Source organism: Rhododendron vialii, chromosome 9a (genome assembly GCF_030253575.1).
Source record: "Rhododendron vialii isolate Sample 1 chromosome 9a, ASM3025357v1".
Classification (NCBI taxonomy): Eukaryota; Viridiplantae; Streptophyta; class Magnoliopsida; order Ericales; family Ericaceae; genus Rhododendron; species Rhododendron vialii.
In genome coordinates this window covers 35,287,082-35,313,089 of record NC_080565.1, presented here as the reverse complement: position 1 = coordinate 35,313,089, position 26,008 = coordinate 35,287,082, and the positions used below count along the sequence as shown (strand labels likewise).

The 26,008-nt window shown below is 36.9% G+C and overlaps 2 protein-coding genes across 2 annotated transcripts; both read right to left on the bottom strand.

Annotated features, from left to right (window-relative positions):
* Positions 1–23,519: 23,519 nt before the first annotated feature.
* Positions 23,520–24,416, bottom strand: LOC131300542 (uncharacterized). The gene is made up of 2 exons (XM_058326442.1): positions 24,175–24,416; positions 23,520–23,904 (listed from the first exon to the last, which is right to left on the bottom strand). The coding sequence occupies exons 1-2, from the start codon at positions 24,388–24,390 to the stop codon at positions 23,791–23,793; spliced, it is 330 nt and encodes a 109-aa protein (XP_058182425.1). The 5' UTR covers positions 24,391–24,416; the 3' UTR covers positions 23,520–23,790.
* Positions 24,417–25,376: 960 nt separating this feature from the next.
* LOC131299842 (uncharacterized) lies at positions 25,377–25,751 on the bottom strand. Its single transcript, XM_058325414.1, has one exon. The coding sequence runs from the start codon at positions 25,749–25,751 to the stop codon at positions 25,377–25,379; it is 375 nt and encodes a 124-aa protein (XP_058181397.1).
* Between the last annotated feature and the right edge of the window lie 257 nt (positions 25,752–26,008).

The window sequence follows — 26,008 nt, the reverse complement described above, 5'->3', positions numbered from 1 at the left end:
TGCTTATCTTTTGCATTGATCTTCGGTGTACTGAACCACGGCAAACCATGCAACCTGATCGAGAAGTTTTTGGGTGACTGCGGATATCAGACACAGTATTCTGTCGGCGATCTCAATTGTTTAAGCATGTTTTAAATGGTTTGAATTTTAAAGAGAGAAAAAAGAGGAGAGAGAATTGTTGAGTAAGGGAAAAGAGAGGAAATAAATTCAGACCATTAGTCCAAAACACATTTAAACGACTGAAATAGCCAACAAATACAGCCATGTGGTATCTGCTCGGCACCCAAAAATTTCTCAGCTTGATCAGCCGCAAATCAAAGATACTTGTATGAATTCATTAATGGTTGTGGTGGATGTCCACTTCCCCTTTTATTATTGAGAGATGATATGAATGGGGAACGTTATTGAAATGAAAAATTTCGGCTATGTTCGTTTTATGTTTTAAAGGAGATTTTTGAAAGTAACAAATAAAAAGAGATAGGAAGAAAAAATTTAATAAAGACTGTGTATAAATTTTGGATACTCAAAACGAACAAGCGTGGCAAATTTGTATACAAACATCCCGACACAGATGAATACGAACCATTCAACTAATGCGCTCGTGCTTCTCAAAAAACAACTTTTTTGTGACTCTTTGTCATTACTAGTTGACCGCGTCGTTCCGTGTCAAAAATATATTTATAAAACCTTGGAATTAACTACTACTCCGTAGAATAATGGTCAAGACCGAGTATCGTTCCGACGGAGACAGTATGGCTGAGTTACGACAAATTCAATTAACTTCTAGATTAATTTGGGCAAGGAAGTTTGGTTGTTTGAATTTAGAGAATTTATTAAACTAAGAGAAATAATTAAATGGAAAGTTTGAACGATTGGAGAGAAAATCTAGGGTTCGAATCCACCTCGACCGCGTAACTCAAACATGCATAGGTAAGATTAATTATTCGAATCAGAAGGCATTATTGTGAGGGCTTGCAAACCCTAGCAATAATCGTCAAGAAAATTATTGAGTTGTTAAAAGGCATAAATTATCCCATAGCACGGACCGTCTCAGAAGTACGGTCTAGCCGCCTAACGGCACAGCCCGTCTTACGAGTATAATCTATCTCAGAATTCCAACTACAATCGATGAAAATCATTGTAGAACTCGTATTTGAAAGCATGCATACAAATACTCAATAGATTAAAACCATCAAAATCATTCCATTCAATTGAAACGGAAAGGGTTCTTAGTTATACAATCGATCCGAATAATAAACCTAAAACCCATACATAAAATAAAGTTACTTGGTGCGAAGTTTCATCTTCCCTCTAGAAAAGGGGTTTAGCCGGCCATCGAAGCTGAAGAATCGAATGATATTGAATTGATCTCTGCCGCTGCCACAAAGCCCACGGCCAATCTTTAATTCCCCGTTCAAGTTTTTCAACCAAAAAGCTGCTGGGAATAATAATAACCTCCCCTCAATAATAAACTAAGTTCCCTTTTTTATGCTGCTGCCGAAACTCTCTTTTCCATAAAGGAAAAGACTTCTTTTCCTATTGCAACTCTTTCCTTGTGTGTGCACCAAATAATTGCACCAGGAAAGAACTTTCCTCCAGCCAAATCTTGGTCAAAGTTCCTTATACAATATTGCTTGGGCCCAGGTGGATAAAAGGAGCACAAATCATAAATCCAATTCCATTGGTATTTTATTTGCTCCACCGAATAAATGTTAGCCCATTGTAAAACCTTTCAATTTGTATGTTTTCGCACCATCGGTCTCCAAGGCCTACAAACACCACAAAACGCTAAAATATATCAAGTAACAATGTAAACGGACCGACAAATCGTAAATTAGGTGGATTAAATGGGTGCTTTTCAGCACCTATCACTAGTCACTCTTCTCTTTCTTTCTTTTTTTCCCTTTTCCGGTTTCAGTAGCTTCGAAATGCCCAAAATAAAGTATCATCTGCTGCTAATTAGTAGTACTCCCTCTGTCCCTTTTTAAGTGTCCTGCTTCGTAACTCCAACTTATTAAAAAGACATCATCATTACACCTTTCACATCAACTTTTTCCTCAACTTTTCCTACTTACCCATCATCATTACACTTTTACTTACTAACTTTTCAAAATAAAATCTACTTTTAGGGACAAAATAGACAATACACTAACTTTTACCCCCTAACTTTACAAAATGGACACTTATTAAGGGACGGTCCAAAATGAAATACTGGACACAAAAAAAGGGACGGAGGGAGTAGTAATTATTACTCCCTCCGATCTTCGGTCCTTTTTGGAAGTTCGTATAATTTTTTAATTTATTATATCTTATAATTTATAATTTTTTTGGTAATTTTAAAAATATCATTTAAAAGAATTCACTAAGATCTACAGAGTCACAAATAAAATTCATATTACATATAAATAGTATTACCAATTAAAAGTTATAATTAATTTTTTATTCGGTTGAATATGACAAGTGACAAAATAATGAAAACAGAGAGAATAGAAATTTAAAAAACTTTTGAGTGTTCACAGAATCACAATACCGTAGCGGACTATGGACCAAGCCGAGGTAATTCACATAAGTTCGAACTGAAACACAGATCGAGGGAAATGTGATTAATCTTATAAGTACGAAATCCAAATCTCCCATGCTCCTCAAACTAGTTTGTCATTTGTCTTCCGAATCTCATCTTTTGCCTGTCACGGGAGATTTAGACAGCCACATATGTACTTGTATGCCTTAAAAAAATGACTTCCCAATTACCCCATAAAGAAACATTTTCGTCTGATCAAAAAAAAAAAAAAAAAATTACCCCATAAAGAAAACATGACAACTAATAATCGTAACGAGATTAAATTCTTAAATATAAACTTGATCAGACATCGATAGGAGTATCAAAAATTGAATTTTACTTTATAAAATGGATAGTTTATCTTTATTACTATTGACATAAATTAGATCATCTATTTTATAAACCAAAATTCAAATGTTGATATATTTATCGACTTCCGATCAAACTGATTTTTTGTATGACAATACTATATTGCGAATCTTAAAATATGAATGATTCAGATCACAACAATAAATACTCAGTGAGGCCCATAACAGACAGTGATAAAAAAAATGAAGTTTTACACCGATAGTGGATTTATTCTCCTAATGAAACCATAGAAAGAACAAAACAATTGGTTACGACTGGCATTGGACTCTAAAAAGACTGATCTGATCGAACTTAAATGAGAGAGATTTGTTACGGGAATTTAAACTCTGCTGATTCAATCTTCAACTCTATTATGAAACCAAATCATTTGACATGTCGAAAAAGTACCGTTCGTTAAGTCATGATCGAATCCACAATAGCAAAATGAACAACCCTGTCCTCAAGTGCCCCCACATCCTTCACATGAAATTTGTTCAGAATGGTAATCCCTGAAATAGTAGACATTGGGGTCACCACCAAATCATCCATCACCATATAAGTCACCACTCCTTTCACAAATCCTCCCTCCCCTGCTTCTAATTTCACTTCCTTCATCCCCTCCAGATCGTGAAACATAAGCCATCTCCTTAGACATGAGGTTGTTGCAACAGGGGCAAGTAGCATCGCAGACATCGCTAACATACATGTGAGACTGATAAGTCCTAGTGTTAAAAATATTAGGGCACACGTAAATTTTTTTGGCTATGCTGCTGGAGACATTGTTGAGCAAAAACAAAGGATTGACGTCAAAAGAATTACCAGTTGGTGGCTTGGGATTCAAGAGATCCAGCTTGGTTGCGTTTGGGCTGGAAGTAGGTTTCGTTAAGATTTTCGATGCTTTCATAAAGGTTGCCCAAGGTCCCAACCATAGTCTGTGTTGTGAGGAGCTTGACCACGGTTCCAACTGGCAAACGGAGAAGGTGGAACAGGAAATCGACGAAGTCCTTCCCGAGTTTCAGGGTCACCTTGGCTTTAGAGGATGCCATGGTGGTTGCTCTCTCGTTATGTGCCTTACGAGTACATCTGTTGTCTATATATATAGACCTATATATACGCAGATAGAGTTTATTTGGGGTGATTAAATGATTTATCCCGCTTTGACTCACCAACCCACATGACGGTCCATCTTCGATATTCAAGCTCTCTCTCTCTCTCTCTCTGGCTTGTTATATGGAGAATTGGAACAGACAGAACCATTTTTTGCATGCCTATGAAATTGGCTTCCCAATGAGATTTCTTCCGAGTATACTCAAATAGGAGTACACTAATATGGATGAAAAGAGCAGAATTGAATCCCGATTGGGGCTGGGTGCTCGGCTTGGTCGAGCGCGTGTTTTCCATTCCCACCATAAGCAACTTGAACTCCACTCCTAACGACAAGGGGAGTTTATGTGCTTTGTTTTAGAGCAGCCCGCGCTGTAAGAGCTGTAGAGCGGTTGATCTGGTCGTCCATTTTGATACGAGCCATCCATTCTTCGAATTAAAATCTGAGCTGTCAATTGCCGAAATGGACGGCAAGATCGGCGGCCCTATAGAATCCCCGGTTGAACAGACAAAAACTTGCAAGTTGCAACCTCCTTCATGACTAGAAACGTAGTTTGGGCAAACCACCAGATACCCTCATCAATAAAATAAATTAAAAACAAAAGGGTCAGGTACCTACCATAATATTATGGATCATCAAGATAACCAGAAATTAACATCACTAATAAGTCTAGAAAATTTTAAGTGGGATAATCCTACCGTCACAGATGAATACGAACCATTCAACTAATGCGCTTGTGCTTCTCAAAAAACCACTTTTTTGTGACTCTTTGTCATTACTAGTCACTTCTTCTTTTTCTTTCTTTTTTTTCCTTTTTCCGGTTTCAGTGGCTTCGAAATGCCCAAAATAAAGTATCATCTGCTGCTAATTAGTAGTAGTAATTATTACTCCCTCCGTCTCCGATCTTCGGTCCTTTTTGAAGTCTGTATAATTTTTTAATTAATTATATTTTGTAGTTTATAATCTTTTTGATAATTTTGAAAATATCATTTAAAAGAGCTCACTAAGATCTACAGGGTCTCAAATAAAATTTATATTACATATAAATAGTATTACCAATTAAAAGTTATAATTAATTTTTTATTTGATTGAAACATGACAAGAGACAAAATTATGAAAACAGAGAGAGTAGAAATTTAAAACTTTTGAGTGTTCACAGAATCACAATACCGTAGCGGACTACGGACCATGCCGAGGTGATTCACATAAGTTCGAACCGAAAAACACAGATCGAGGGAAATGTGATTAATCTTATAAGTACGAAATCCAAATCTCCCATGCTCCTCAAACTAGTTTGTCATTTGTCTTCCGAATCTCATCTTTGCCTGTCACGGGAGATTTAGACAGCCACATATGGACTGAAATTATGCGGAAGTGTTCAATCTACTCTTATAGGGGGATGAATAGGAGTTTTAATAAAAATATACCAATTTTCAGATTTAAAAATTAATAAAGATAAATGGGTTGATTATCTCGATTAATCAAAACAAAAAATAAAGTACTGAAGTAGAATAAAAAATGTAACAAGAGACGCACGATTTACGTGGAAAAACTTAGGGTCCTAAATAACCCTAAGCCAAAACCACAGCCTAATACTACTGCTTCATTCTATTAATCAAAAAGAAGTACAGATTGCGAAATAGTAAAATCCTTACCCAAGCCTTTACCTATTCTCGCCAATCTTCGATGCTCCCCAAGCTTCTTTAAGATCCAATAGATCTACCACGGACTTCACGCCCGATCTCCGGATTCAACCGACTCCAAATCAATCTCCAAATGATTCGGCCACAGTAGCAAACGGCACCAAGAATCACGAACAATGAATGGATGAATGATATAATGTGAAGCGTGATCTAAACCACCCAAAAAATCGTTCAAAGAAATGCACGAACGAAAAAGAAAAATATGGGCTGTGATGAAAACTGTCACTCTCGCCTCCTACGGCCGTCCGTCGTGCACCACTTTGTTTACACATAAGCAAAAATCTCTCAAACTAAAAAAGTGTCGACCACACATCTATATAATAAAATAGGATTGTGTTTGAATCCAAAAGACAATCAACGCTCAGATTTGTCTCATCTATAAATTTAGACCGTTGGTTGTTCAAGGGTTATCATCATCGCATCTTGGTAATCGGCTAATAAATAAAAAAAAATCCCTGAGATTGATATTCCTATGATTCAGGGATTTAATTTTTTACCATGTTTATCAAATATTGACATTTAAACTTCTATTGATTATCACATTAATTAGAAAATATATAGCAAGTATGTTTGGAAAGAATGAACCTCCAATCACGTAATGAATTGCAAGAAGGAAAAAATCACGGTTGTTAAACGGCAATCACAATCACAATCACGGCTGCCAGTTACTAAAATTTTTTAATTTCCTTTTCAGTTTAGGAATCACAATCACGGCTATGATTTTGTGGGGTTTATTAAAAAATTTTACAATCACTCTCTCTCTCTCTCTCTCTCTCTCATACACAGAGACACAGAGATATCTACACCATTTTTTCCCACCGCTGTTAAGCGGTAAGCAAAAAAGGTTACTGTAAAGGTAAAGGAAAAACGATATAATGTGTTCTTTTTTAATCGGCACGATACAATGTTTTAATATTAGTTTTTAATTCCAACTTCTAACTTAATGATGATTTTTTATTCCAACTTTTGATGCTGAACCATAAGGACCATTGCAGATAGGGCTGCAAACGAGCGGCTCGGAGCTCGGCTCGACAACGGCTCGACTCGGCTCGGTTCGAGACACAAACGAACGAGCTCGAGCTCGAGTCCTGGGCTCGTTTCGTAAACGAGCCGAGCTCGAGCTAGTCGAAACTCGGCTCGAATTGGCTCGCGAGCTCAATTATATTATATATATTTATATTTATTTATATATATATTTATATATATTTGTTTCATAAACGAGCCAAACGAGCCGAGCTCGAGCTCTGTAAATACTTCTTGAGCCGAGCTCGAGTTCTGCAGCGCTCGAGCCGAGCTCGAGCCAATTAAATTTTTGGCGAGCTGAGCTCAAACACTCTAAAACTCGGCTCGGCTCGGCTCGTTTGCAGCCCTGATTGCAGACATCACCAAGGTCCAAGACACCGATAGTGAGGTAATCTTTTGTTCTTCTGCTTCAACAGTTTTTCCAGCTCTAATGCACGGAGCTAAATCCCCTTCTTTACAGTTTAAAAAAACAAAGATGTTATGATAACGGAATTATAGCCCTTCGCTATTCTATGAAGATTAAGGCTATGCACGTAACGGAATACCATTCTTGATGTATTGATGCCATGTATGCCTGAGTTTGCGTCAAACATATTGAAAAAAGAGAAAAAGTGATGAGTGGTCCCATTAATATTTTTGTGGTTTGGAGTTTTGTTGGTGATTATTATAGATTTTCATGTTTAATCAATTTTTTTAACAATACGTTTGCTAACAATACAAATTTTTTTATGTTCATAGATATAGATCGATACAGATTTTTTTATATTCATAGATATAGAACGACTTAAGAATATTGGTAGACTGTGCTTCTCATTTTACTAACACCACAGCGTTTTTTAATGTTTATGGACATAGATGCAAAAATAAAGATTTAACCTATCCATTCCTTATTTTCAGAATCCTAAATTCCGAAGATTTGTATTACTGTACAAGAGAACAAGAAGATTGGCCATATTTACACCGTAAATTAAGGAGATAAGACTGGTTTTGAACCAAGCTCTAAATGTCTAGAAAGTCTAAAATCAAAATGACAGAGAAGAAAACGATGAGAGACATGTTTATAAAAAATTGTAAGCAATTAGAGTGTTTACTTGAGGCTGGGGGCATTTTTTTTTAATGTCTTTTAATATCTACCGACATAGGAAAAGAAAGAGTGCAAAACTAATTAACGCCCTATTCTTTCTTTCTTTTTTTTTGAACGGCAACACCCTATTCTTTTTTTCCTTGATAGTTGTCAAAACAACATTTTTTTTGCAAGATTAATACATGAAGTAATTGTAAACCTTTTTTTCTCATTTTTAAAACTTTGTTTCATTAGAACATGTGTTGTTATTGACACTCTTTTAAACGTTACCATATACGCATCGATGAAAATATTATGATGTTAACCAAACACACCGCAAACTGAAGTTTTGTATTCTTTTTATTTTTATTTTTTGTCACTCATTTAATATTATGGGAATCTATATATATCTTTAAAACATTTTCTATTGTTATTCCCATGATAACTTTTGACTATTACTCTCTTTCAAATTTCAGATAACTTTTTGGGACTTTAACTAATCATGGACAATCTAAGCATCTATGGCCATGTGAGTTGAACCGTTTCATTTTATACCTTGGTCGTAATAATCAAATTAATTGTTTTCTATGCATTCGGTGAACTCTTCATTTTCTTATGCAGCTCGACGGTAACTTGCAAAAAATGTAAGAACTATTTACTCAATTGCATTGCTTAATCTGACTTTATATATTTGATTCATATTTGCTTTGTTTTATTTTTTCAGTACAAAGGTTACGTGTCTTCGAGAAAAAAATGTAATTGTGGTGATTCATGATGAGGAAGAAGTTAATCGTATTTTTATGCATGAGGTATGCCCACGAATGCCATTATTACTTTACTCCCTATGTACTGTAAGGGATCAACGAATTGATAAAAGGGATGTGCCATACAATACATACCTTTCGAGAAAATATAATTTTCATATCAATGTTGAAATTTATCCTAGAATAAAATCTGTTAAGTATATCCACAAGTACATCTACAAAGGTCATGATGGTGTTGAGAGACGAATAAACAAGATCTAGAATTAAGGTAACTATTATTAGTCATCATTTTACTTTTACAAGAAGGGATTCTTGCTCATTAATTATTTTTTAAGCTGTTATTCATGTTCCTAATTGTGCTTTTTGGATGAAGTAGATATGCGTTGGTACAAAAACTCTTGGGAGTCAGATGGAGAGACAAATTTCAAGAGAATAAGACCTATGTTGAACACTTTTTTTCCCCCTACGTAGTGTATCAGATTTGACTCTATATAGATTTTTAGATTTTTTATGCATGTTAAAATTGGATTCTATGAATGCAACATGTTATTGGTTTTGAGTTTTGTAGTTTGGATAAATATAGTTCAGTGTGTCTCCTATCATTGCTATCAATGCAATTAACTCGGTATATGTGATTGGGATTATCACTGGTAGTGATGTACACACGGGTAGGAGCTTAACAAATAAAACTCTTTGTTGCGGAGTGCTACAGGCATAGGTAATTAGCATATCAAAGTTTTGCAACAACAAAAATATACCATATTTTACTTTGTTTCTATCCATTTTTTTCAACATGCTCCCTTTGCTCATTGCTCGACCCGTAGCTTTAGTTGTTTTCAAAATGTGTTGTGTCGTGCCTTTAGGCACGGGTATTCGCTAGTCTTTTATATAGAAAAAGACAATCTTTTCTTTTGATATATATTTCCTTTTTCAAAACATATTTTCTGGAGAGTCAATGATATGCATACACAGAAAAACGTGTTTTTTTTTTTTTTTGGGAGAAAGCATATCACCTAATTAATAAAGGAAACTAAAAGATTAAGGTAGTGTATATATATAAGAATATGAGTAAGGAAAGTACCCTTATCAGTAAAGGACAAAATTAATTTTGAACTCAATAATGTAATGCTATGTATGAGATGCCGTGCAATGCTTTTACCTCTCAGGCAATCAGATCAATTTCGTAGCGGTCAACTTGGCGCAAATAATGGGAGGAGCATCGAGCGAGCAACTACCCCCTACGAACCTACCCATTACAATCAAACGGAGTCGATATAACAAAGACACCAATAGTGGTTTTGGACAACCCCGGAAAGTGCCAAAATATCTAACATGGACTTGTATGCCTTATAAATGACTTCCCAATTACCCCATAAAGAAAACATGACAACTAATTATCCTAACGAGATTAAAATTCTTTCCATCGGTGTTGGAAAACTTCACATTTTCACTACCACCTTATTCAGTCTTATCGTATATTGATTGTTGATCTGAACCGTTCATCTTATAGACCACACATAGTAGTGTATCAATTCAAAATATAAACTTGATCGGACATCGATAGGAGTATCAAAAATTGAATTTTACTTTGTAAAATGGATAGTTTATCTTTATTATTATTGACATATATTAGATCATCCACTTTATAAATCAATATTCAAATGTTGATATATCTATCGACTTCCGATCAAACTGATTTTTTTCATGACAATACTATATTGAGAGTCTTAAAATATAAACAGTTCAGATCACAACAATAGATACTCGATGGGGCCTATACCAAACGGTGGTGAAAAAAGGAATTTTGCACTGACAGTGAATGTAATTTATTCTCTTAATGAAACCATAGAAGAACAAAACAATTGATTACTACTGGCATTGGACTCTAAAAGACTGATCTGATCGAGAACTTAAATGAGTGAGATTTGTTACGGGAATTTAAACTCTGCTGATTCAATCTTCAACTCTATTATGAAACCAAATCATTTGACATGTCGATGAAGTACCGTTCGTTAAATCATGATCGAATCCACAACAGCAGCAGAACCACAAAAGCTCTAATGACACACCATTACTAGAAACCACATAATTATGTTTGCAAAACACGGCTTGGCAAAACACTCGATACCCTCATCACTCGGAAAAAAAACAAAAAAACAAAAAACAAGAACTTGCAAAATCCTAAACCACCACAAGATTCTTCAAAAGAAAATAGCACGCACGCATTGTCAATCAGTGACGGTAGGATTATCCATCGGTTCTTAGACCCTGCGTTTCGTATTCGAGGAACACACTTGTAAGAACCGTCTTCGAGTGCAAACTTGCTTTCAATAGCTTCAAGCCTTAAAAAAACAAAACAATGAAAGAAAACTATGGGAGTGTTTGGGAGCCTAATTTTTGGTTTTTCATTTTCAACTTTTTGGCTTTTTGGATTATGATCAGAATGTGTTTTGAATCTAGTAGGAGTGTTTGGATGATATGTACAGAATATATTTTGTAACAGGAATAGTGTTTGGTAAATAAATGATGAGAATGAATTATTGACTGATTTTTTACCATGTTGCCTTTGGTTCTTTATTATTGTGTTAAAAGATGTATGAATAATATTTTTTCATTTGATTAAATTTATGTTGATGTATTTGTAGGGGAATAATTTTTTTGGGTATTGCACTTAAGAAATATCCCGTAACTTCGAGTCTTGATTTTTTTATTTGGTAGTTTAGAATAAATAAATATTACCATGTAAGTAAAGTTTGAAATAAAAAATTATTAAGTTAATTAAACAATTCACTAAGCTCATAACAAAAACGACAAGTACCAACTGAAGCATAAAAAACAAACACAGAGAATACATAAAACTGGTAAATACCTAAAAAGAGTAAGGGTATTTTAGTAATTGAACATAAAATGGTAAAACTCAAAAATGCAAAAAGGACCACTAGACCTCATTTTGACTTCTGGGCTCTAAAGCAAAAATCAGTGAATGAGTTCTGGTAGAATGAGTTCTAGAATTAGGGGGCCAAACAATCAAAATGCAAAAATGAGAAACCGAAAATGCAATAATGAGGAAGCCAAACAGGCCCTATGCCGTGTAAGTGTGGATAATCAAGAACTAACCAAAACAAACAGCTATTCAATTAGAACTAATTGGAGTATACTGTATAATTTATCTGCGTACCTCAGGCATCCCAAAATGAACAACCCTGTCCTCAAGTGCCCCCACATCCTTCACATTAAATTTGTTCAGAAGGGTAATCGATGAAATGGTAGACATTGGGGTCACCACGAAATCATCCATCACCATATAAGTCACCACTCCTTTCACAAATCCTTCCTCCCCTGCTTCTAATTTCACTTCCTTCATCCCCTCCAGAGTAACATAAGCCATCTCCTTAGACATGCGGTTGTTGGAACGGGGGCAAGTAGCATCGCAAACATCGCTAACATACATGTGAGAATGATAAGTCCCAGTGTTAAAAATATTAGGGCACACGAAAAACTATTTGGCTTCGCTGTTGGAGATGTCGTTGAGCAAAAACAAAGGATTGACATCGGAAGAACCCGTTGGTGGCTTGGGATTCTAGAGGGATAGTTTGGTTGTGTCGGGCTGGAAATAGGTTTCGTTGAGATTTTCGATGCTTTCGTAAACGTTGCCCAAGGTCCCGACCAAAGATTGCGTTGTGAGGAGCTTGACCACGGTTCCAACGGGCAAACAGAGAAGGTTGAACAGGAAATCGACAAAGTCTTTCCCTGCTTCCGCGAAGAGGACTCTTTTGGACTTGGTATCGATTAGGAGTTTCAGGGTCACCTTGGCTTTAGAGGATGCCATGGTGGTTGCTCTCTGTTATGTGCCTTACCACGTACATCTGTTGTCTATTATATAGACCTATACGCAGATAGAGTTTATTTGGGGTGATTAACACATTTAATGATTTAACCCACTTTGACCTACCAACCCACATGACAGTCCATCTTCGATATTCAAGCTCTTTCTCTCTCTGGCTTGTTATAAGGAGAATTGGAACAGACAGAGAACCGTTTTTTGCATGCCTATGAAATTGGCTTCCTAATGAGATTTCTTCCGAGAATACTCAAATAGGAAACTTATCCAGAAATTACCCCGAAAACAGTAATCAATGGTTAAGAATCACTTTGATGATTGGGTCATACATATCAAAGTGAATTTTAACCATTGATTGCTGTTTTCGAGATACTTTCGGGGTAAATTTTCTTTGTTCCTAGCATTTCTGACCCTGATATGGATGATAAGAGCATAATTGAATTCCGATCGGGGCTGTACGGTCGGCGCGAACTGTGCTCGGCTTGGTCGAGCGCGTGTTTTCCATTCCCACCATAAGCAACTTGAACTTGATCCACACACACACACACACACACACCCGCCCCCCCCTATAACCAACCTCCACTCCTAACAACAAGAGGAGTTTATATGCTCTGTTTTAGTGTAGCCCGCATTGCAGGAGTGGTAGAGCAGCCAATCTAGCCGTCTATTGTTTGGATTAAAATCTGAGCTGTCAATTGCCGAAATGGACTGCAAGATCGGCCGCCCTATAGGATCCCCGGTTGAACGGACAAAAACTTGCAACTTCCTTCATGACTAGAAACATAGTTTGGACAAACCACCAGATACTCTCATCAATAAAATAAATTAAAAACAAAAGGGTCAGGTACCTACCATAATATTATGGATCATCAAGATAACCAGAAATTAACATCAATAAGTCTAGAAAATTTTAAGTGGGATACCATTGTTGACTTATGGGAGGATGTGTTTTTGGTTTTTGAATTTAGAGAGAAGTAAGAAGTAGGAGGACGGGAACTTTTTGACTTCTCATTTTTTTAGTATTTTTATTGTGGTTAACAAAAAGACGTACAAAATGTATTATACACATATCTCTCAAATATTCTACCATATTCAAAACACATTCTGACCAAAACACAAAAAGCCAATAACCAAAATGTGAAAAGCCAAAAAGTATGATAACCAAACACAACCCAAGCAGAAAGAAAGGAAAAACTGAAATTAGTAACCCATAAATTTTCCATCAAGATTGGTACTTTTACTATAGTAGAAACCAGAATGGCGTTAATGTTAAAGGTGGAGGTTCCACGCCATTTTACCATCTCGTTCATAGTAATCAACAAGTTTTGGCATTTTATTATATTGTTCACAGTAACTAACAACTTCTTTATCAACAATTTTTCACTTACATATCTGTCTACAATTTATTGGTGAGTGGAAACAACTTAATATTTTTTAACAACTTTTTGGTTAGTGGAAACAGCTAACAACTTGTAAGCAACAAATTCTTTCTCAAAATTTATTCCCTACTGGAAACGCCTCCTAAGTTATGATGAAAAGAACTGGAAAAGAGAAACTTTATCTAATCTTGATCGTCAGTGTTTTGGACGGCTGAGATTGAGCGCCGTGAATAAGTTTTTCTGTATGTTCATATACATAGCATTATTGAAATGCCTGTTAAGCACTAGCAGAGTATTACACACACATATACATACATACACGCACACATCCACGCATCGTGCCAACAAACACATGCAATTGGAGTTCCCCAACGAGCTCAAATCCTCCATACCAAATTTGACTTTGTTAACATGCTATCAACGAAGGACTGCATTAGGTTATAATATTGATATCATGAGGCACATAATTAGCATCCTCTTCTTCTCCCTCCGAAAAGTAAGTTGCACCAAATTGCTTCTCCAACTTCGTGACAAGGTAATCAACCCTCCTCCGAATCCTCTTCTGCTCTTTTATCATATTCTTCTGCTCTTTTATGATATTCTTCTGCTCTTGTATGATATTATCTTGGCGGCAGAAGGTAATGTTGAAACATTCCTCAACCCTTTCATGAAACTCTTTGGACTTAGGCTCGGAAGAAGCAACAGCTTCATTTGGAGGAGGATTAGACATGGCTTTGCTCGCTCTCGCCGAGGCATCTATGGTAGGCCCTGGTTCGCCGACCGTGACAGGATCACGGGGAATGGAACTTGAAGCATCGATTTGTTAGTAATTTATTTTAATCAACGGGTATCTGTAATCTTAACATGGGAAGATTAATAAGTATTTAATATCATGGAGCTCGTAATATAATTGAGATAAGGACGGGAGTGCAATTATAATTCTGTAGTGGGGTGAATTATAATTAGTGAAATAAGAAAAAGAATCTTGGTGTGATTAAGTTTTCTTATTTACACTGGGAGCCCAGACTTATTACTCCTTAGGTCCCTATCGTAGCCCTATATATACACGTTATGCTCTCTAGGTCAGGATGATGTTTTTCTATTATTCAGGAAATAGAGGCAGGCTTAGAGAGAGTAAACAGATCACGAAAGAGTCCACACTTGGTTCGTGTTCTAGACGTGCAGGAAATACAATAGAATATCGTAAGGTACGGTCGAGCAGTATTCGTGGTTTATAGCAAGACGTGCTATAACAAGTTCAACCAGTGTTCGTATCGCAGGGAGTTGAGGTAGAACCCTAATTCTGCTTTATAGGGTTTTACAATTTTTGTTGTCTAATCTGTACGCGTCATTACTGGGTCTTGGGGATTCAGTTTCCCAACAGTGGTATCAAAGCAGGCTGTAATCACGCGTATGGATTAAACAGGCCATGTTGTCTGTAGGTTATAGAGGGTAGAACGTAGAACTGTGCTAACCCTTGTTTTGCAGCGTTCTTACCCAACTATTATGGTCACATGATTTTTATTGGTTTTATGTGATTGAATCCCACGATAATTTTTTCGTGATTATTGTTATTTATTGGGTACCACGATTATTTTTCGTGGTTGTAATAATTAACGTAGCATGTGTTATTTATTGGGTGTCACGATTATTTTTCGTGGTTGTAATAATTAACGTAGCATGTGAACTCCAATGGAGGCATAAGATTGATATTTGTATGTTTCTTCGATTGTAATAGCATTCGACGGTTATTCGGAGATCGAAGATGGTAGATACAAAAGATTCAAGTTATTTGGCTCGCAACAGTTTTTTTCCAGATTCGTAGGGTCTGATTGCAGGGCTATTTCGACCCAGTAAACATTGGAATCAGAAAATCTGTTCTTCACAAAAGTTGTAGATAATTGAATTTCGAATCCAACCCAATTTGAATCACTTCAATTGGAGGTCAGATGAAGAAGATATGGCCAAAATACTGAAGGCTGTGCAGTTTACGCGGAAATATGTTAAATCCGAAATTTCTTACCTAAGCACGGTTGGATTTTGGTTTTCTTGATTGATTCAAACTATCTAAGTCTTCTACACAAGTATAGCTGAAGGATTTCAAGTTTGGAAGGACTCCTTATTGCTTAAAGATTTCAAGTTTGGAAGGATTCCTTATTGCTCAAGGATTGCATCTTTGACCATAATAGTTGGGATGCATATTTTATTATGTTTCCTAATTTATGTTTATGCATGTTTCGATGATTGTTTGCATATGTGATAGTTTACCATATTGGGACAACATGGTAATATATGGCTTTTGACCTAGATCACGTTTTTTGCAAACTTAAAAGTTTTGATAACCCTCACAATTTTTTTTTAAATAACTAAGTGGGAGAGGGAGTTTATTTTTATAAATCCCACGGTCTCCATTACTAGTATGTAGATGATGTAATTAATTTTGTGTGATGGTTTTAGAATCTTCCTCCCCATCGAGCAAAATTAATTATGGCCTCATCTGTATAGACTTTCTTAAAGGATAGGTCTATGATGATTGTTGTGTGAATTACTATACCATCTGAGGTAATTCATAACGGAACAATAGGTCATGGGGCTAGGTAATGGTATACACTTAGCTGTAAATAATAGTATCCTCACCATCTGAGTCACTATTATTATTTATAGAACCGAAGTTATATTGGCTATTTAATTTTGCTTGGCACGGTATAGTGTCTAGATACTAAAATTAAAAGGTTGTGCCTATCTGCACGAATGATAAAGAGTAGAGACTTCCTATCGAGGCATGCTCTTCACGGTGTGTAGGGTTGCCAATGTTTTTCTTTTAACATGTGGTAGAGGGAACCAATATTAAGATGAAATTCAAAATTTTTATTGCCCTTCATAATTAATTGTTATGTTATTTGATTCTCAGATTCAAAAATGGGCTCTTTCAATCCACTTGCCATTATTCTCAAAGAAAATAAATTTACTGGACCAAACTATATTGACTGGAAAAGAAACTTGAATATTGTGTTAACTGCTGAGGGCCACAAATATGTGCTATCTACGGCGTGCCCTCCTATACCTGAAGAAAATGCCACAGAACAGGAAGCAAAGCCTTATAAAGATTGGGTTAAGGCTGATGAGATGGCGCGGTGTTATATTTTGGCTTCTATGTCGAATATATTGCAACATCAGCATCAAGCTATGGAAACTGCTTCTGATATGATGCTGAACCTTAAAGAAATATTTGGGGATCAGAATCGGGCAGTAAGGCTAGTTGCTATGAAAGAATTGGTGAGCATCACCCATGTTGAAGGGACCCCGATTAGGGATAATGTTCTAAAGATGATAGCTCTTCTTAATGAACTAGAGATCCTTGGAGCTGAAATTGATGGGGAAACCCAGATCGATTTCGTTCTTAACTCACTGCAGTCTGAGAGTTTTAAGCAGTTTCGCCTGACTTATTCTATGAACAAAATGCATTTATTTTTGGCGGAACTTCTTAAGGAACTCCAAGCAGCTGAGGGTCATTTAGTTGCGAAGAAACCACCATCAGTGCTAGTGGCAGAGAAGGCTTGTACTTCTAAGACGAAAGGCAAGAAGAAGCAGAATAAGTCTCAGAAAAAGGTTGTGGAGGCAGTTCATGCGCCTCAAGGTGGAGTGAAAAAGCCTACGGGCAAGTGTTTTCACTGCAAGCAGAAAGGACACTGGAAGAAGGAATGTCCGGTTTTTCTCAATAAAGTGAACAAACAAGGTAAATCTTTTTCACTAGTTGTTGAATCATGTTTAGCGGTGTTATCTACCAGTACCTGGTGTGTAGATACGGGAGCCATTAATCATGTTTGCAATTCATTGCAGGGGTTCCAGGAAACCAGAAGACTCAGTGATGGGGAGATTTATCTACATATGAGAAATGCTACGAGAGTGGCAGCAGTTGCAGTAGGAAATGTTTTTTTAAATTTTAGTAGTACTAGGAGTTTAATTTTGAGAGATTGTCTTTATGTTCTTACTGTTAGAAGAAACTTGGTTTCAGTTTCTAAGTTAATAAAGGATGGATATTTGGTTTATTTTAGTGACTCTGTGGTTATTAAGTTAAATAAACGTTTTATCTGTTCTGGTTCATTGGTGGATGATCTCTACATTATAAATCCTATATTTTCTACAGTGCAACTGCATGAATTGAATAACACTAATAATTTACCATGTAAGAGAAAAGAGCCTTCGAAATTGAACCAAACGTATCTTTGGCACTTACGTCTTGGTCATATTAATCTGAATAGGATTTCTAGACTGGTTAGAGATGGACCTTTAGGTTCATTAGAAGTTAAGGAACTTCCAGTCTGTGAATCCTGTTTGGAAGGTAAGATGACCAAAAGGCCTTTTTCAGCAAAAGAATATAGAGCCAAAGAGCCGTTGGAATTGGTTCACTCTGATTTGTGTGGGCCTATGAATGCCCAAGCTAGAGGTGGTTTTGAGTACTTTGTCACTTTTATGGACGATTACTCAAGGTATGGATACGTTTATTTGATGCGCCGTAAGTCCGAATGCTTTGAGAAATTCAAGGAGTATAGAACGGAAACGGAAAAGCGTTTGGGTAAATGTCTCAAGACACTACGATCTGATCGTGGTGGTGAATACCTCTTGGGAAAGTTTAGGGACTACTTGTCAGCTGAAGGGATTACATCCCAGTTGTCAGCTCCAGGTATGCCACAACAAAATGGTGTAGCAGAGAGAAGGAATAGGACTCTTATGGATATGGTAAGATTAATGATGAGTTATTCAGATTTACCAATTTTCATTTTGGGGACATGCACTAGAAACAGCAGCGTATATTCTTAACTTGGTACCATCTAAGTCAGTACCATCTACACCCACAGAACTATGGACTGGGCGCAAACCTAGTCTCCAGCATGTTCGGGTTTGGGGTAGTCCAGCACATGTGCTGAATGGGAACGCAGATAAATTGGAATCGAGGACAGAAGTTTGCTTGTTTGTGGGGTACCCTAGAGGAACGAGAGGTGGACTGTTTTATAGTTCTGCGGATAAGAAGGTCATTGTTAGCACTAATGCCCGATTCTTAGAAGAGGACTATGTGATAGACCACAAACCCAGAAGTAAAATTGTTCTAGAAGAATTAAGAGGAGAGAGACTGACACAAACTTCTTTACCACCAATAGTGCAAGAGGAAATGCCACAAGAGATATTTGTAGAGGCATCTATTGACACATCGGTACCTCGTCGTAGTGGGAGGGTTACTGTTCCACCCAGTCGGTATACGTTCTTGGGAGAGTCTTTTGAAATGATCCCTGATGATCAACATGCTGAACCCTGTAACTACAATGAGGCACTTCAAGATAAAGATGTGGAACTTTGGCAAAAGGCTATGAAATCAGAGATGGAGTCTATGTACTCTAATTGGGTCTGGGATCTTGTAGAACCACCTGAAAGGATTAAACCCATTGGATGCAAGTGGATCTATAAGAAGAAGAGAGGGGCGGACGGGAAGGTGCATACCTTCAAAGCTAGGCTTGTTGCGAAAGGGTATACTCAGAAAGAAGGGATTGATTATGAGGAAACTTTTTTGCCAGTAGCCATGCTTAAGTCCATTCGGATTCTCTTAATCATTGCGGCTCATCTCGATCACGAGATTTGGCAAATGGATGTAAAGACCGCGTTCCTTAATGGAAATCTGGATGAGTGTATCTATATGGTGCAACCATATGGATTCATAGCAAAAGGTCAGGAGCACATGTTGTGCCAGCTTAAGAAGTCTATTTATGGGCTTAAGCAGGCATCTAGATCTTGGAACATTCGTTTTGATCAAGCAATCAAGTCTTTTGGTTTTGATCAATGTCCGGATGAGTTATGTGTGTACAAGAAGCGCAACGAAAAAGTTGTAATGTTTCTAGTACTATATGTCGATGATATCCTGCTCATCGGAAATGATGTGGAAGTGTTATCTTCAGTGAAAGTGTAGTTATTCGGCCAATTCGAAATGAAGGACTTGGGAGAAACTGGTCACATCCTAGGGATTAAGCTTATACGAGATCGCAAGAATAGGATGTTGGGCTTATCACAAGTTACTTATATCGATGTCATTCTAGCCCGTTTTAGCATGCAAGATTCCAAGAAAGGGTTCCTCCTTTTTAGACATGGAATCAATCTATCCAAGGATCAGTGTCCTAAAACACCTGAAGAGATGGAGAAAATGAAGGTAGTTCCTTATGCCTCGGCAGTAAGAAGCCTTATGTATGCTATGTTGTGTACTAGACCTGATATTTGTTTTGCCGTTGGCATGGTTAGCAGATTTTAGTCTAATCTAGGGCAAGAACATTGGACTGCAGTGAAACATATACTCAAGTATCTGAAAAGAACTAGAGATCATATGTTGGTGTTCCAATCAGATAGTCTGGTACCTCATGGGTACACAGACTCAGACTTCATGTCAGATAGGGATTCCAGAAAGTCTACCTCAGGATATGTGTTTACCTTGGGAGGTGGAGCCATAAGTTGGAGGAGTATCAAACAATCTTGCATTGCTGATTCTACCATGGAGGCAGAGTATGTGGCAGCTTCTGAAGCAGCCAAGGAGGCTGTTTGGCTTGAAAACTTTTTGTTGGATCTGGAAGTGGACCCTTTAGTGAAATCAGCCATTACACTCTATTGTGACAATAGCGGTGCAGTTGCTAATTCGAAGGAGCCAAGGACTCACAAGAAGGGCAAACACATTGAGCGTAAGTATCATCTGATTCGAGAGATCGTACAGAGAGGTGATGTTGTTGTGACCAAGATTGCATCAGCGAATAACCTGGCAGACCCTTTTACGAAGAGCTTACCAGCTAAGACTTTTGATAGTCACGTAGAGGGAATGGGAGTGAGATGCATGGCAGTATGGTTTTCAATTTTAGTGGGAGTTTGTTAAGAGATTATGTAAAAGTTATGTTTTTATATGATGGATTAATATTTAATTATTAATCAGTTTTATCCATTTTTGATGAGAATCTTTTATGGGCAATATTTGCATGATATTTTTGTATGTTGTGCATGTGTGTCTTTTATTCTACATAGTAGATAATCCAGTGTGTAGAGTACGGCTTACACACAGAAGATTGGATCATCGGTTCTTGTGGAATATAAGTTATGGTTCACAGTCTTAGATGGAATTTGACACACCATCGGTAGGACTGTAGCACAATATTTTAGTAGGTTTTTCTTGACTACAGGGAATGGTATTAATTCCAACTCATTGTGCTAGTATACTTTGTGTGTATTGAACGGGACCGTATTGAGGTAATTGTCTTTATACTAACTTTATAAGACAATTGAAATCTCATGGTTATTATGAATGCTTATGCTCTTAATCCAAAGATAATTATTAGAAGTATATATTTAATGTTGTTGACTTTGATTCATTAAAGAGTGAGATCTTTATACGGTCAATAGTCTCGGTGAGTTGGGTAGCAACATTATGTATATGACAACTATTAATTATTAATGGAATCCACGTCCCGATAGGGATTGATGATACCCCTTGAGTAAGCTTATAAGTTTCGATTATGTCAAACCCTGCAGGTGGATATTTGTATCCGACATATCGAATAAGTTAAGCGGATAGTCTCAAGTTAAGATGTTGATTAAGTGGGAGATTGTTAGTAATTTATTTTAATCAACGGGTATCTGTAATCTTAACATGGGGAGATTAATAAGTATTTAATATCATGGAGCTCGTAATATAATTGAGATAAAGATGGGAGTGCAATTATAATTCTGTAGTGGGGTGAATTATAATTAGTGAAATAAGAAATAGAATCCTGGTGGGATTAAGTTTTTTTATTTACATTGGGTGCCCAGACTTATTACTCCTTAGGTCCCTATCGTAGCCCTATATATACACGTTATGCTCTCTAGGTCAGTATGAATGTTTTTCTTATATTCAGTAAATAGAGGCAGGCTTAGAGCAAACAGATCACGAAAGAGTCCACACTTGGTTCGTGTTCTAGACGTGCAGGGAATACGATAGGAGATCGTAAGGTACGGTCGAGCAGTATTCGTGGTTTATAGCAAGACGTGCTATAACAAGTTCAACCAGCGTTCGTGCCGCAAGGTGTTGAGGTAGAACCCTAATTCCGCTTTATAGGGTTTTACAATTTTTGTTGTCTAATCTGTACGCGTCATTACTGGGTCTTGGGGATTCAGTTTCCCAACAGTGGTATCCGAGCCAGGTTTCGATCCTGGGACCTGTGGGTTATGGGCCAACCACATTTCTTTGAGGTTCAGCATCATATCAAAAGCAGTTTCCATAGCTTGATGCTGATGTTGCAATATATTCGACATAGAAGCCAAAATATAACACCGCGCCATCTCATCAGCTCTAACCCAATCTTTATAAGGCTTTGCTTCCTGTTCTGTGGCATTTTCTTCAGGTATAGAAGGGCACGCCGTAGATAGCACATATTTGTGGTCCTCAGCAGTTAACACAATATTCAAGTTTCTTTTCCAGTCAACATAGTTTGGTCCAGTAAGTTTATTTTCTTTGAGAATAATGGCAAGTGGATTGAAATAGCCCATTTTTGAATCTGAGAATCAAATAACATAACAATCAATTATGAAGGACAATAAAAATTTTGAATTTCATTTTAATATTGGTTCCCTCTACCACATGTTAAAAGAAAAACATTGGCAACCCTACACACCGTGAAGAGCATGCCTCGATAGGAAGTCTTTACTCTTTATCATTCGTGTAGATAGGCACAACATTTTAATTTTACTATCTAGACACTATACCGTGCCAAGCAAAATTAAATAGCCAATATAACTTCGGTCCTATAAATAATAATAGTGACTCGGATGGTGAGGATACTATTTTTTACAGCTAAGTGTATACAATTACCTAGCCCCATGACCCATTGTTCCGTTATGAATTACCTCAGATGGTGTAGTAATTCACACAACAATCATCATAGACCTATCCTTTAAGGAAGTCTGTACCGATGAGGCCATAATTAATTTTGTCCGATGGGGGGGAAGGTTCTAAAACCATCACACAAAATTAATTACATCATCTACATATTAGTAATGGAGACCGTGGGATTTATAAAAATAAACTCCCTCTCCCACTTAGTTATTTAAAAGAAAATTTGTGAGGGTTATCAAAATTTTTAAATTTGCAAAAAACGTGATTTAGGTCAAAAGCCATATATTACCATGTTGTCCCAATATGGTAAACTATCACATATGCAAACAATCATAGAAACATGCATAAACATAATTTAGGAAACATAATAAAATATGCATCCCAACTATTATGGTCAAAAATGCAATCCTTGAGCAACAAGGAATCCTTCCAAACTTGAAATTCTTAAGCAATAAGGAGTCCTTCCAAACTTGAAATCTTTCGGCTATACTTGTGTAGAAGACTTAGATTGTTTGAATCAATCAAAAAATCCAAAATCCAACCGTGCACAGCCTTCAGTATTTTGGCCATATCTTCTTCATCTGACCTCCAATTGAAGTGATTCAAATTGGGTTGGATTCAAAATTCAATTATCTACATCTTTTGTGAAGAACAGATTTTCTAATTCCAATGTTTACTGGGTCGAAATAGCCCTGCAATCAGACCCTACGAATCTTGAAAAAAATTGTTACGAGCCAAATAACTTGAATCTTTTGTATCTACCATCTTCGATCTCCTAATAACCGTCGAATGCTATTACAATCGAAGAAACATACAAATATCAATCTTATGCTTCCATTGGAGTTCACATGCTACGTTAATTATTACAACCACGAAAAATAATCGTGGCACCCAATAAATAACACATGCTACGTTAATTATTACAACCACGAAAAATAATCGTGGTACCCAATAAATAACAATAACCACGAAAAAATTATCGTGGGATCCAATGACATAAAACCAATAAAAATCATGTGACCATAATAGCTGGGTAAGAACGATGCAAAACAAGGGTTAGCACAGTTCTACGTTCTACCCTCTATAACCTACGGACAACATGGTCTGTTTAATCCATACGCGTGATTACAACTGGCTCTGATACAATTGTCTTCATGCCTCCAAGGAAGACACTTGTTAACACCATTTTTGAATGCAAAGTCGCCTTTAACAGCTTCAAACCCTAGAAAAGAAGGGCATATATGTTCAATGTCTCTTTACTACTACAGTCACTCATAAGAATTATGTGCAAATTCTCTGTAAACAATTACCCAAATGCATATCTGGCAATAACAACTTTTCCCTTATTTTGAACTACAATGCCGTGCGATCCTTGTTCTAACAAGAATTGCAATATTTGAATCCGGAAGTCCTGGATCGAAATTAACCAGAAAGAGGAATAACAAAAAGAAAAACTAACCAACAAGAGAGAGGCTAGGGAAACATCAATTACCTCATCCATCCCAAAACTCACCACCTTCTCCTCCAAAGATTGAACATTTGTAACATTGAACTTGCTAAGCAATGCAATACCAGAGATGTTAGACATGGGCATCACCACCAAATCATCCATCACCATATATGTTACGACACCTTTAACGTAGCCTCCCTCACCGGATAAACCAGTATTGGCAACCTTTGATGGCACGAATGTTACATCGTACGGCATAGTAGACTTGCATGTCGGACAATTAGCTTCTGGGTCATTGGCGATGAACCTGTAAATGAGGTTAAAAAAAAATTGAAACGAGAGAACGATTTTGTTAGTAAGTAATGTAAAATTTTAACGTCAAGATGAATTGAAATTCTCAAGCAAAGTCCTCAACATATAGAAAATGTAGGGTTCGAATTCCGTGCCATCCGCCGCAAAATAGAAAATATCTATGAGATCAAAATTAACTCAAAGATTAAAAGCGATTTGATACATATCATTATATGATTTAATCAACAAAAAAGTGGTATTTATAATGATGTTCAAGATTGTCACAAAATCAAGACAAGCGCCACAAAAATTAGCTCATGGAATTTCAGTGCTACACAAACATGGGTTGAATGGAGGTAGTGGGCACGTGATCACCTTCACATTTTTTGTTTTGTGTGTGTATGTGTGAGATATGGCGATCAAGAGGAGTGTCAGGGGGTCGCTTACATGCACCTCAAGGTCCTCGACTAATTTCCTCCCAAATTCGGTCAAAGGCTAATCACTCACGATGAGATTAGAGAATTCACAAAAAAATAATTTTTTGAGGTATATCCTCAACAGCCAATTCGTTTAATAGACAGACCAAATCAGAACGGATCTTTACTTTACTGAATCAGGTCTGGAAGAGTCACGAATGGCTTAGTTCATTTCCAGCCCTAAAAATAGGTACTCTAAGTAAGCTTTCGTTCCAAAACAGTTAATGAATCCTTAATATTAAAATTGCAAACACATCACAACTCAAGTAGCAGAGGAGAAACCCGCAATACATAAATGGGCAACGAAATCAGAAAAAACAAAATCACATTAGAAATTTTTCAATTTTTTCTTTTTTATATTCACAATCTCTTTTTTGTCTTTTAGGGAAGGAAAAAAAAAACCACACACTTCAACACTAAAACATAAAAAAAAGAGTAAGTGTGGATATCAAAAAATGAAGTTTGAAAATCAATTCCCTAGTTATACCGAGCACATCTACACAGCTTGTATGTCTTGTTAACCGCCGGCTCGGGCGCATCGTCGTCGGTGAGAAGAAGGGATGCCTTCGTCGAGCGGATAGCCACCTTGGGTTTCAACAGAACCTCCTTTTTCTGGTTGGGCTGCATGTAGGTATCGCTCAGGTTGTCTACGCTGTCGTAGAGGTTTCCTAAGCTGCCGACCAAGCTTTTGGCAGTGAGGAGGCGGACGACGGTGCCAATGGGGAGAGAAAGAAGGGTGAAGAGGAAGTCGATAAAGTCTTTTCTGGCCTCGGCGAAAAGGACCCTGTTGTTCTTCGTGTCGACTAGTAGTTTCAGGGTTATCACTTCTTTGGAGGAGGAGGAGGATGCCATGGGTGAGTTGAGTCAGTACTAGTGCTTTTTCATAGGGTTTTGGAGATGAATGTGGGATTATACAAATACAAGCTAGGGAAACGAAGTAGGAAAGAATAAGGATGTTAGAAAGAAATGCGAACACATGAGTTTATTACTTATAATTGGCTTCTCCTTTTGTAGGTATAAGGAGAAGCATTTGGCATGGCTTCAAGTCTAGACAAACATAATAGTAACTTTAGACATGAATATCTTCCTACTATAGACAAGGTTAAGCA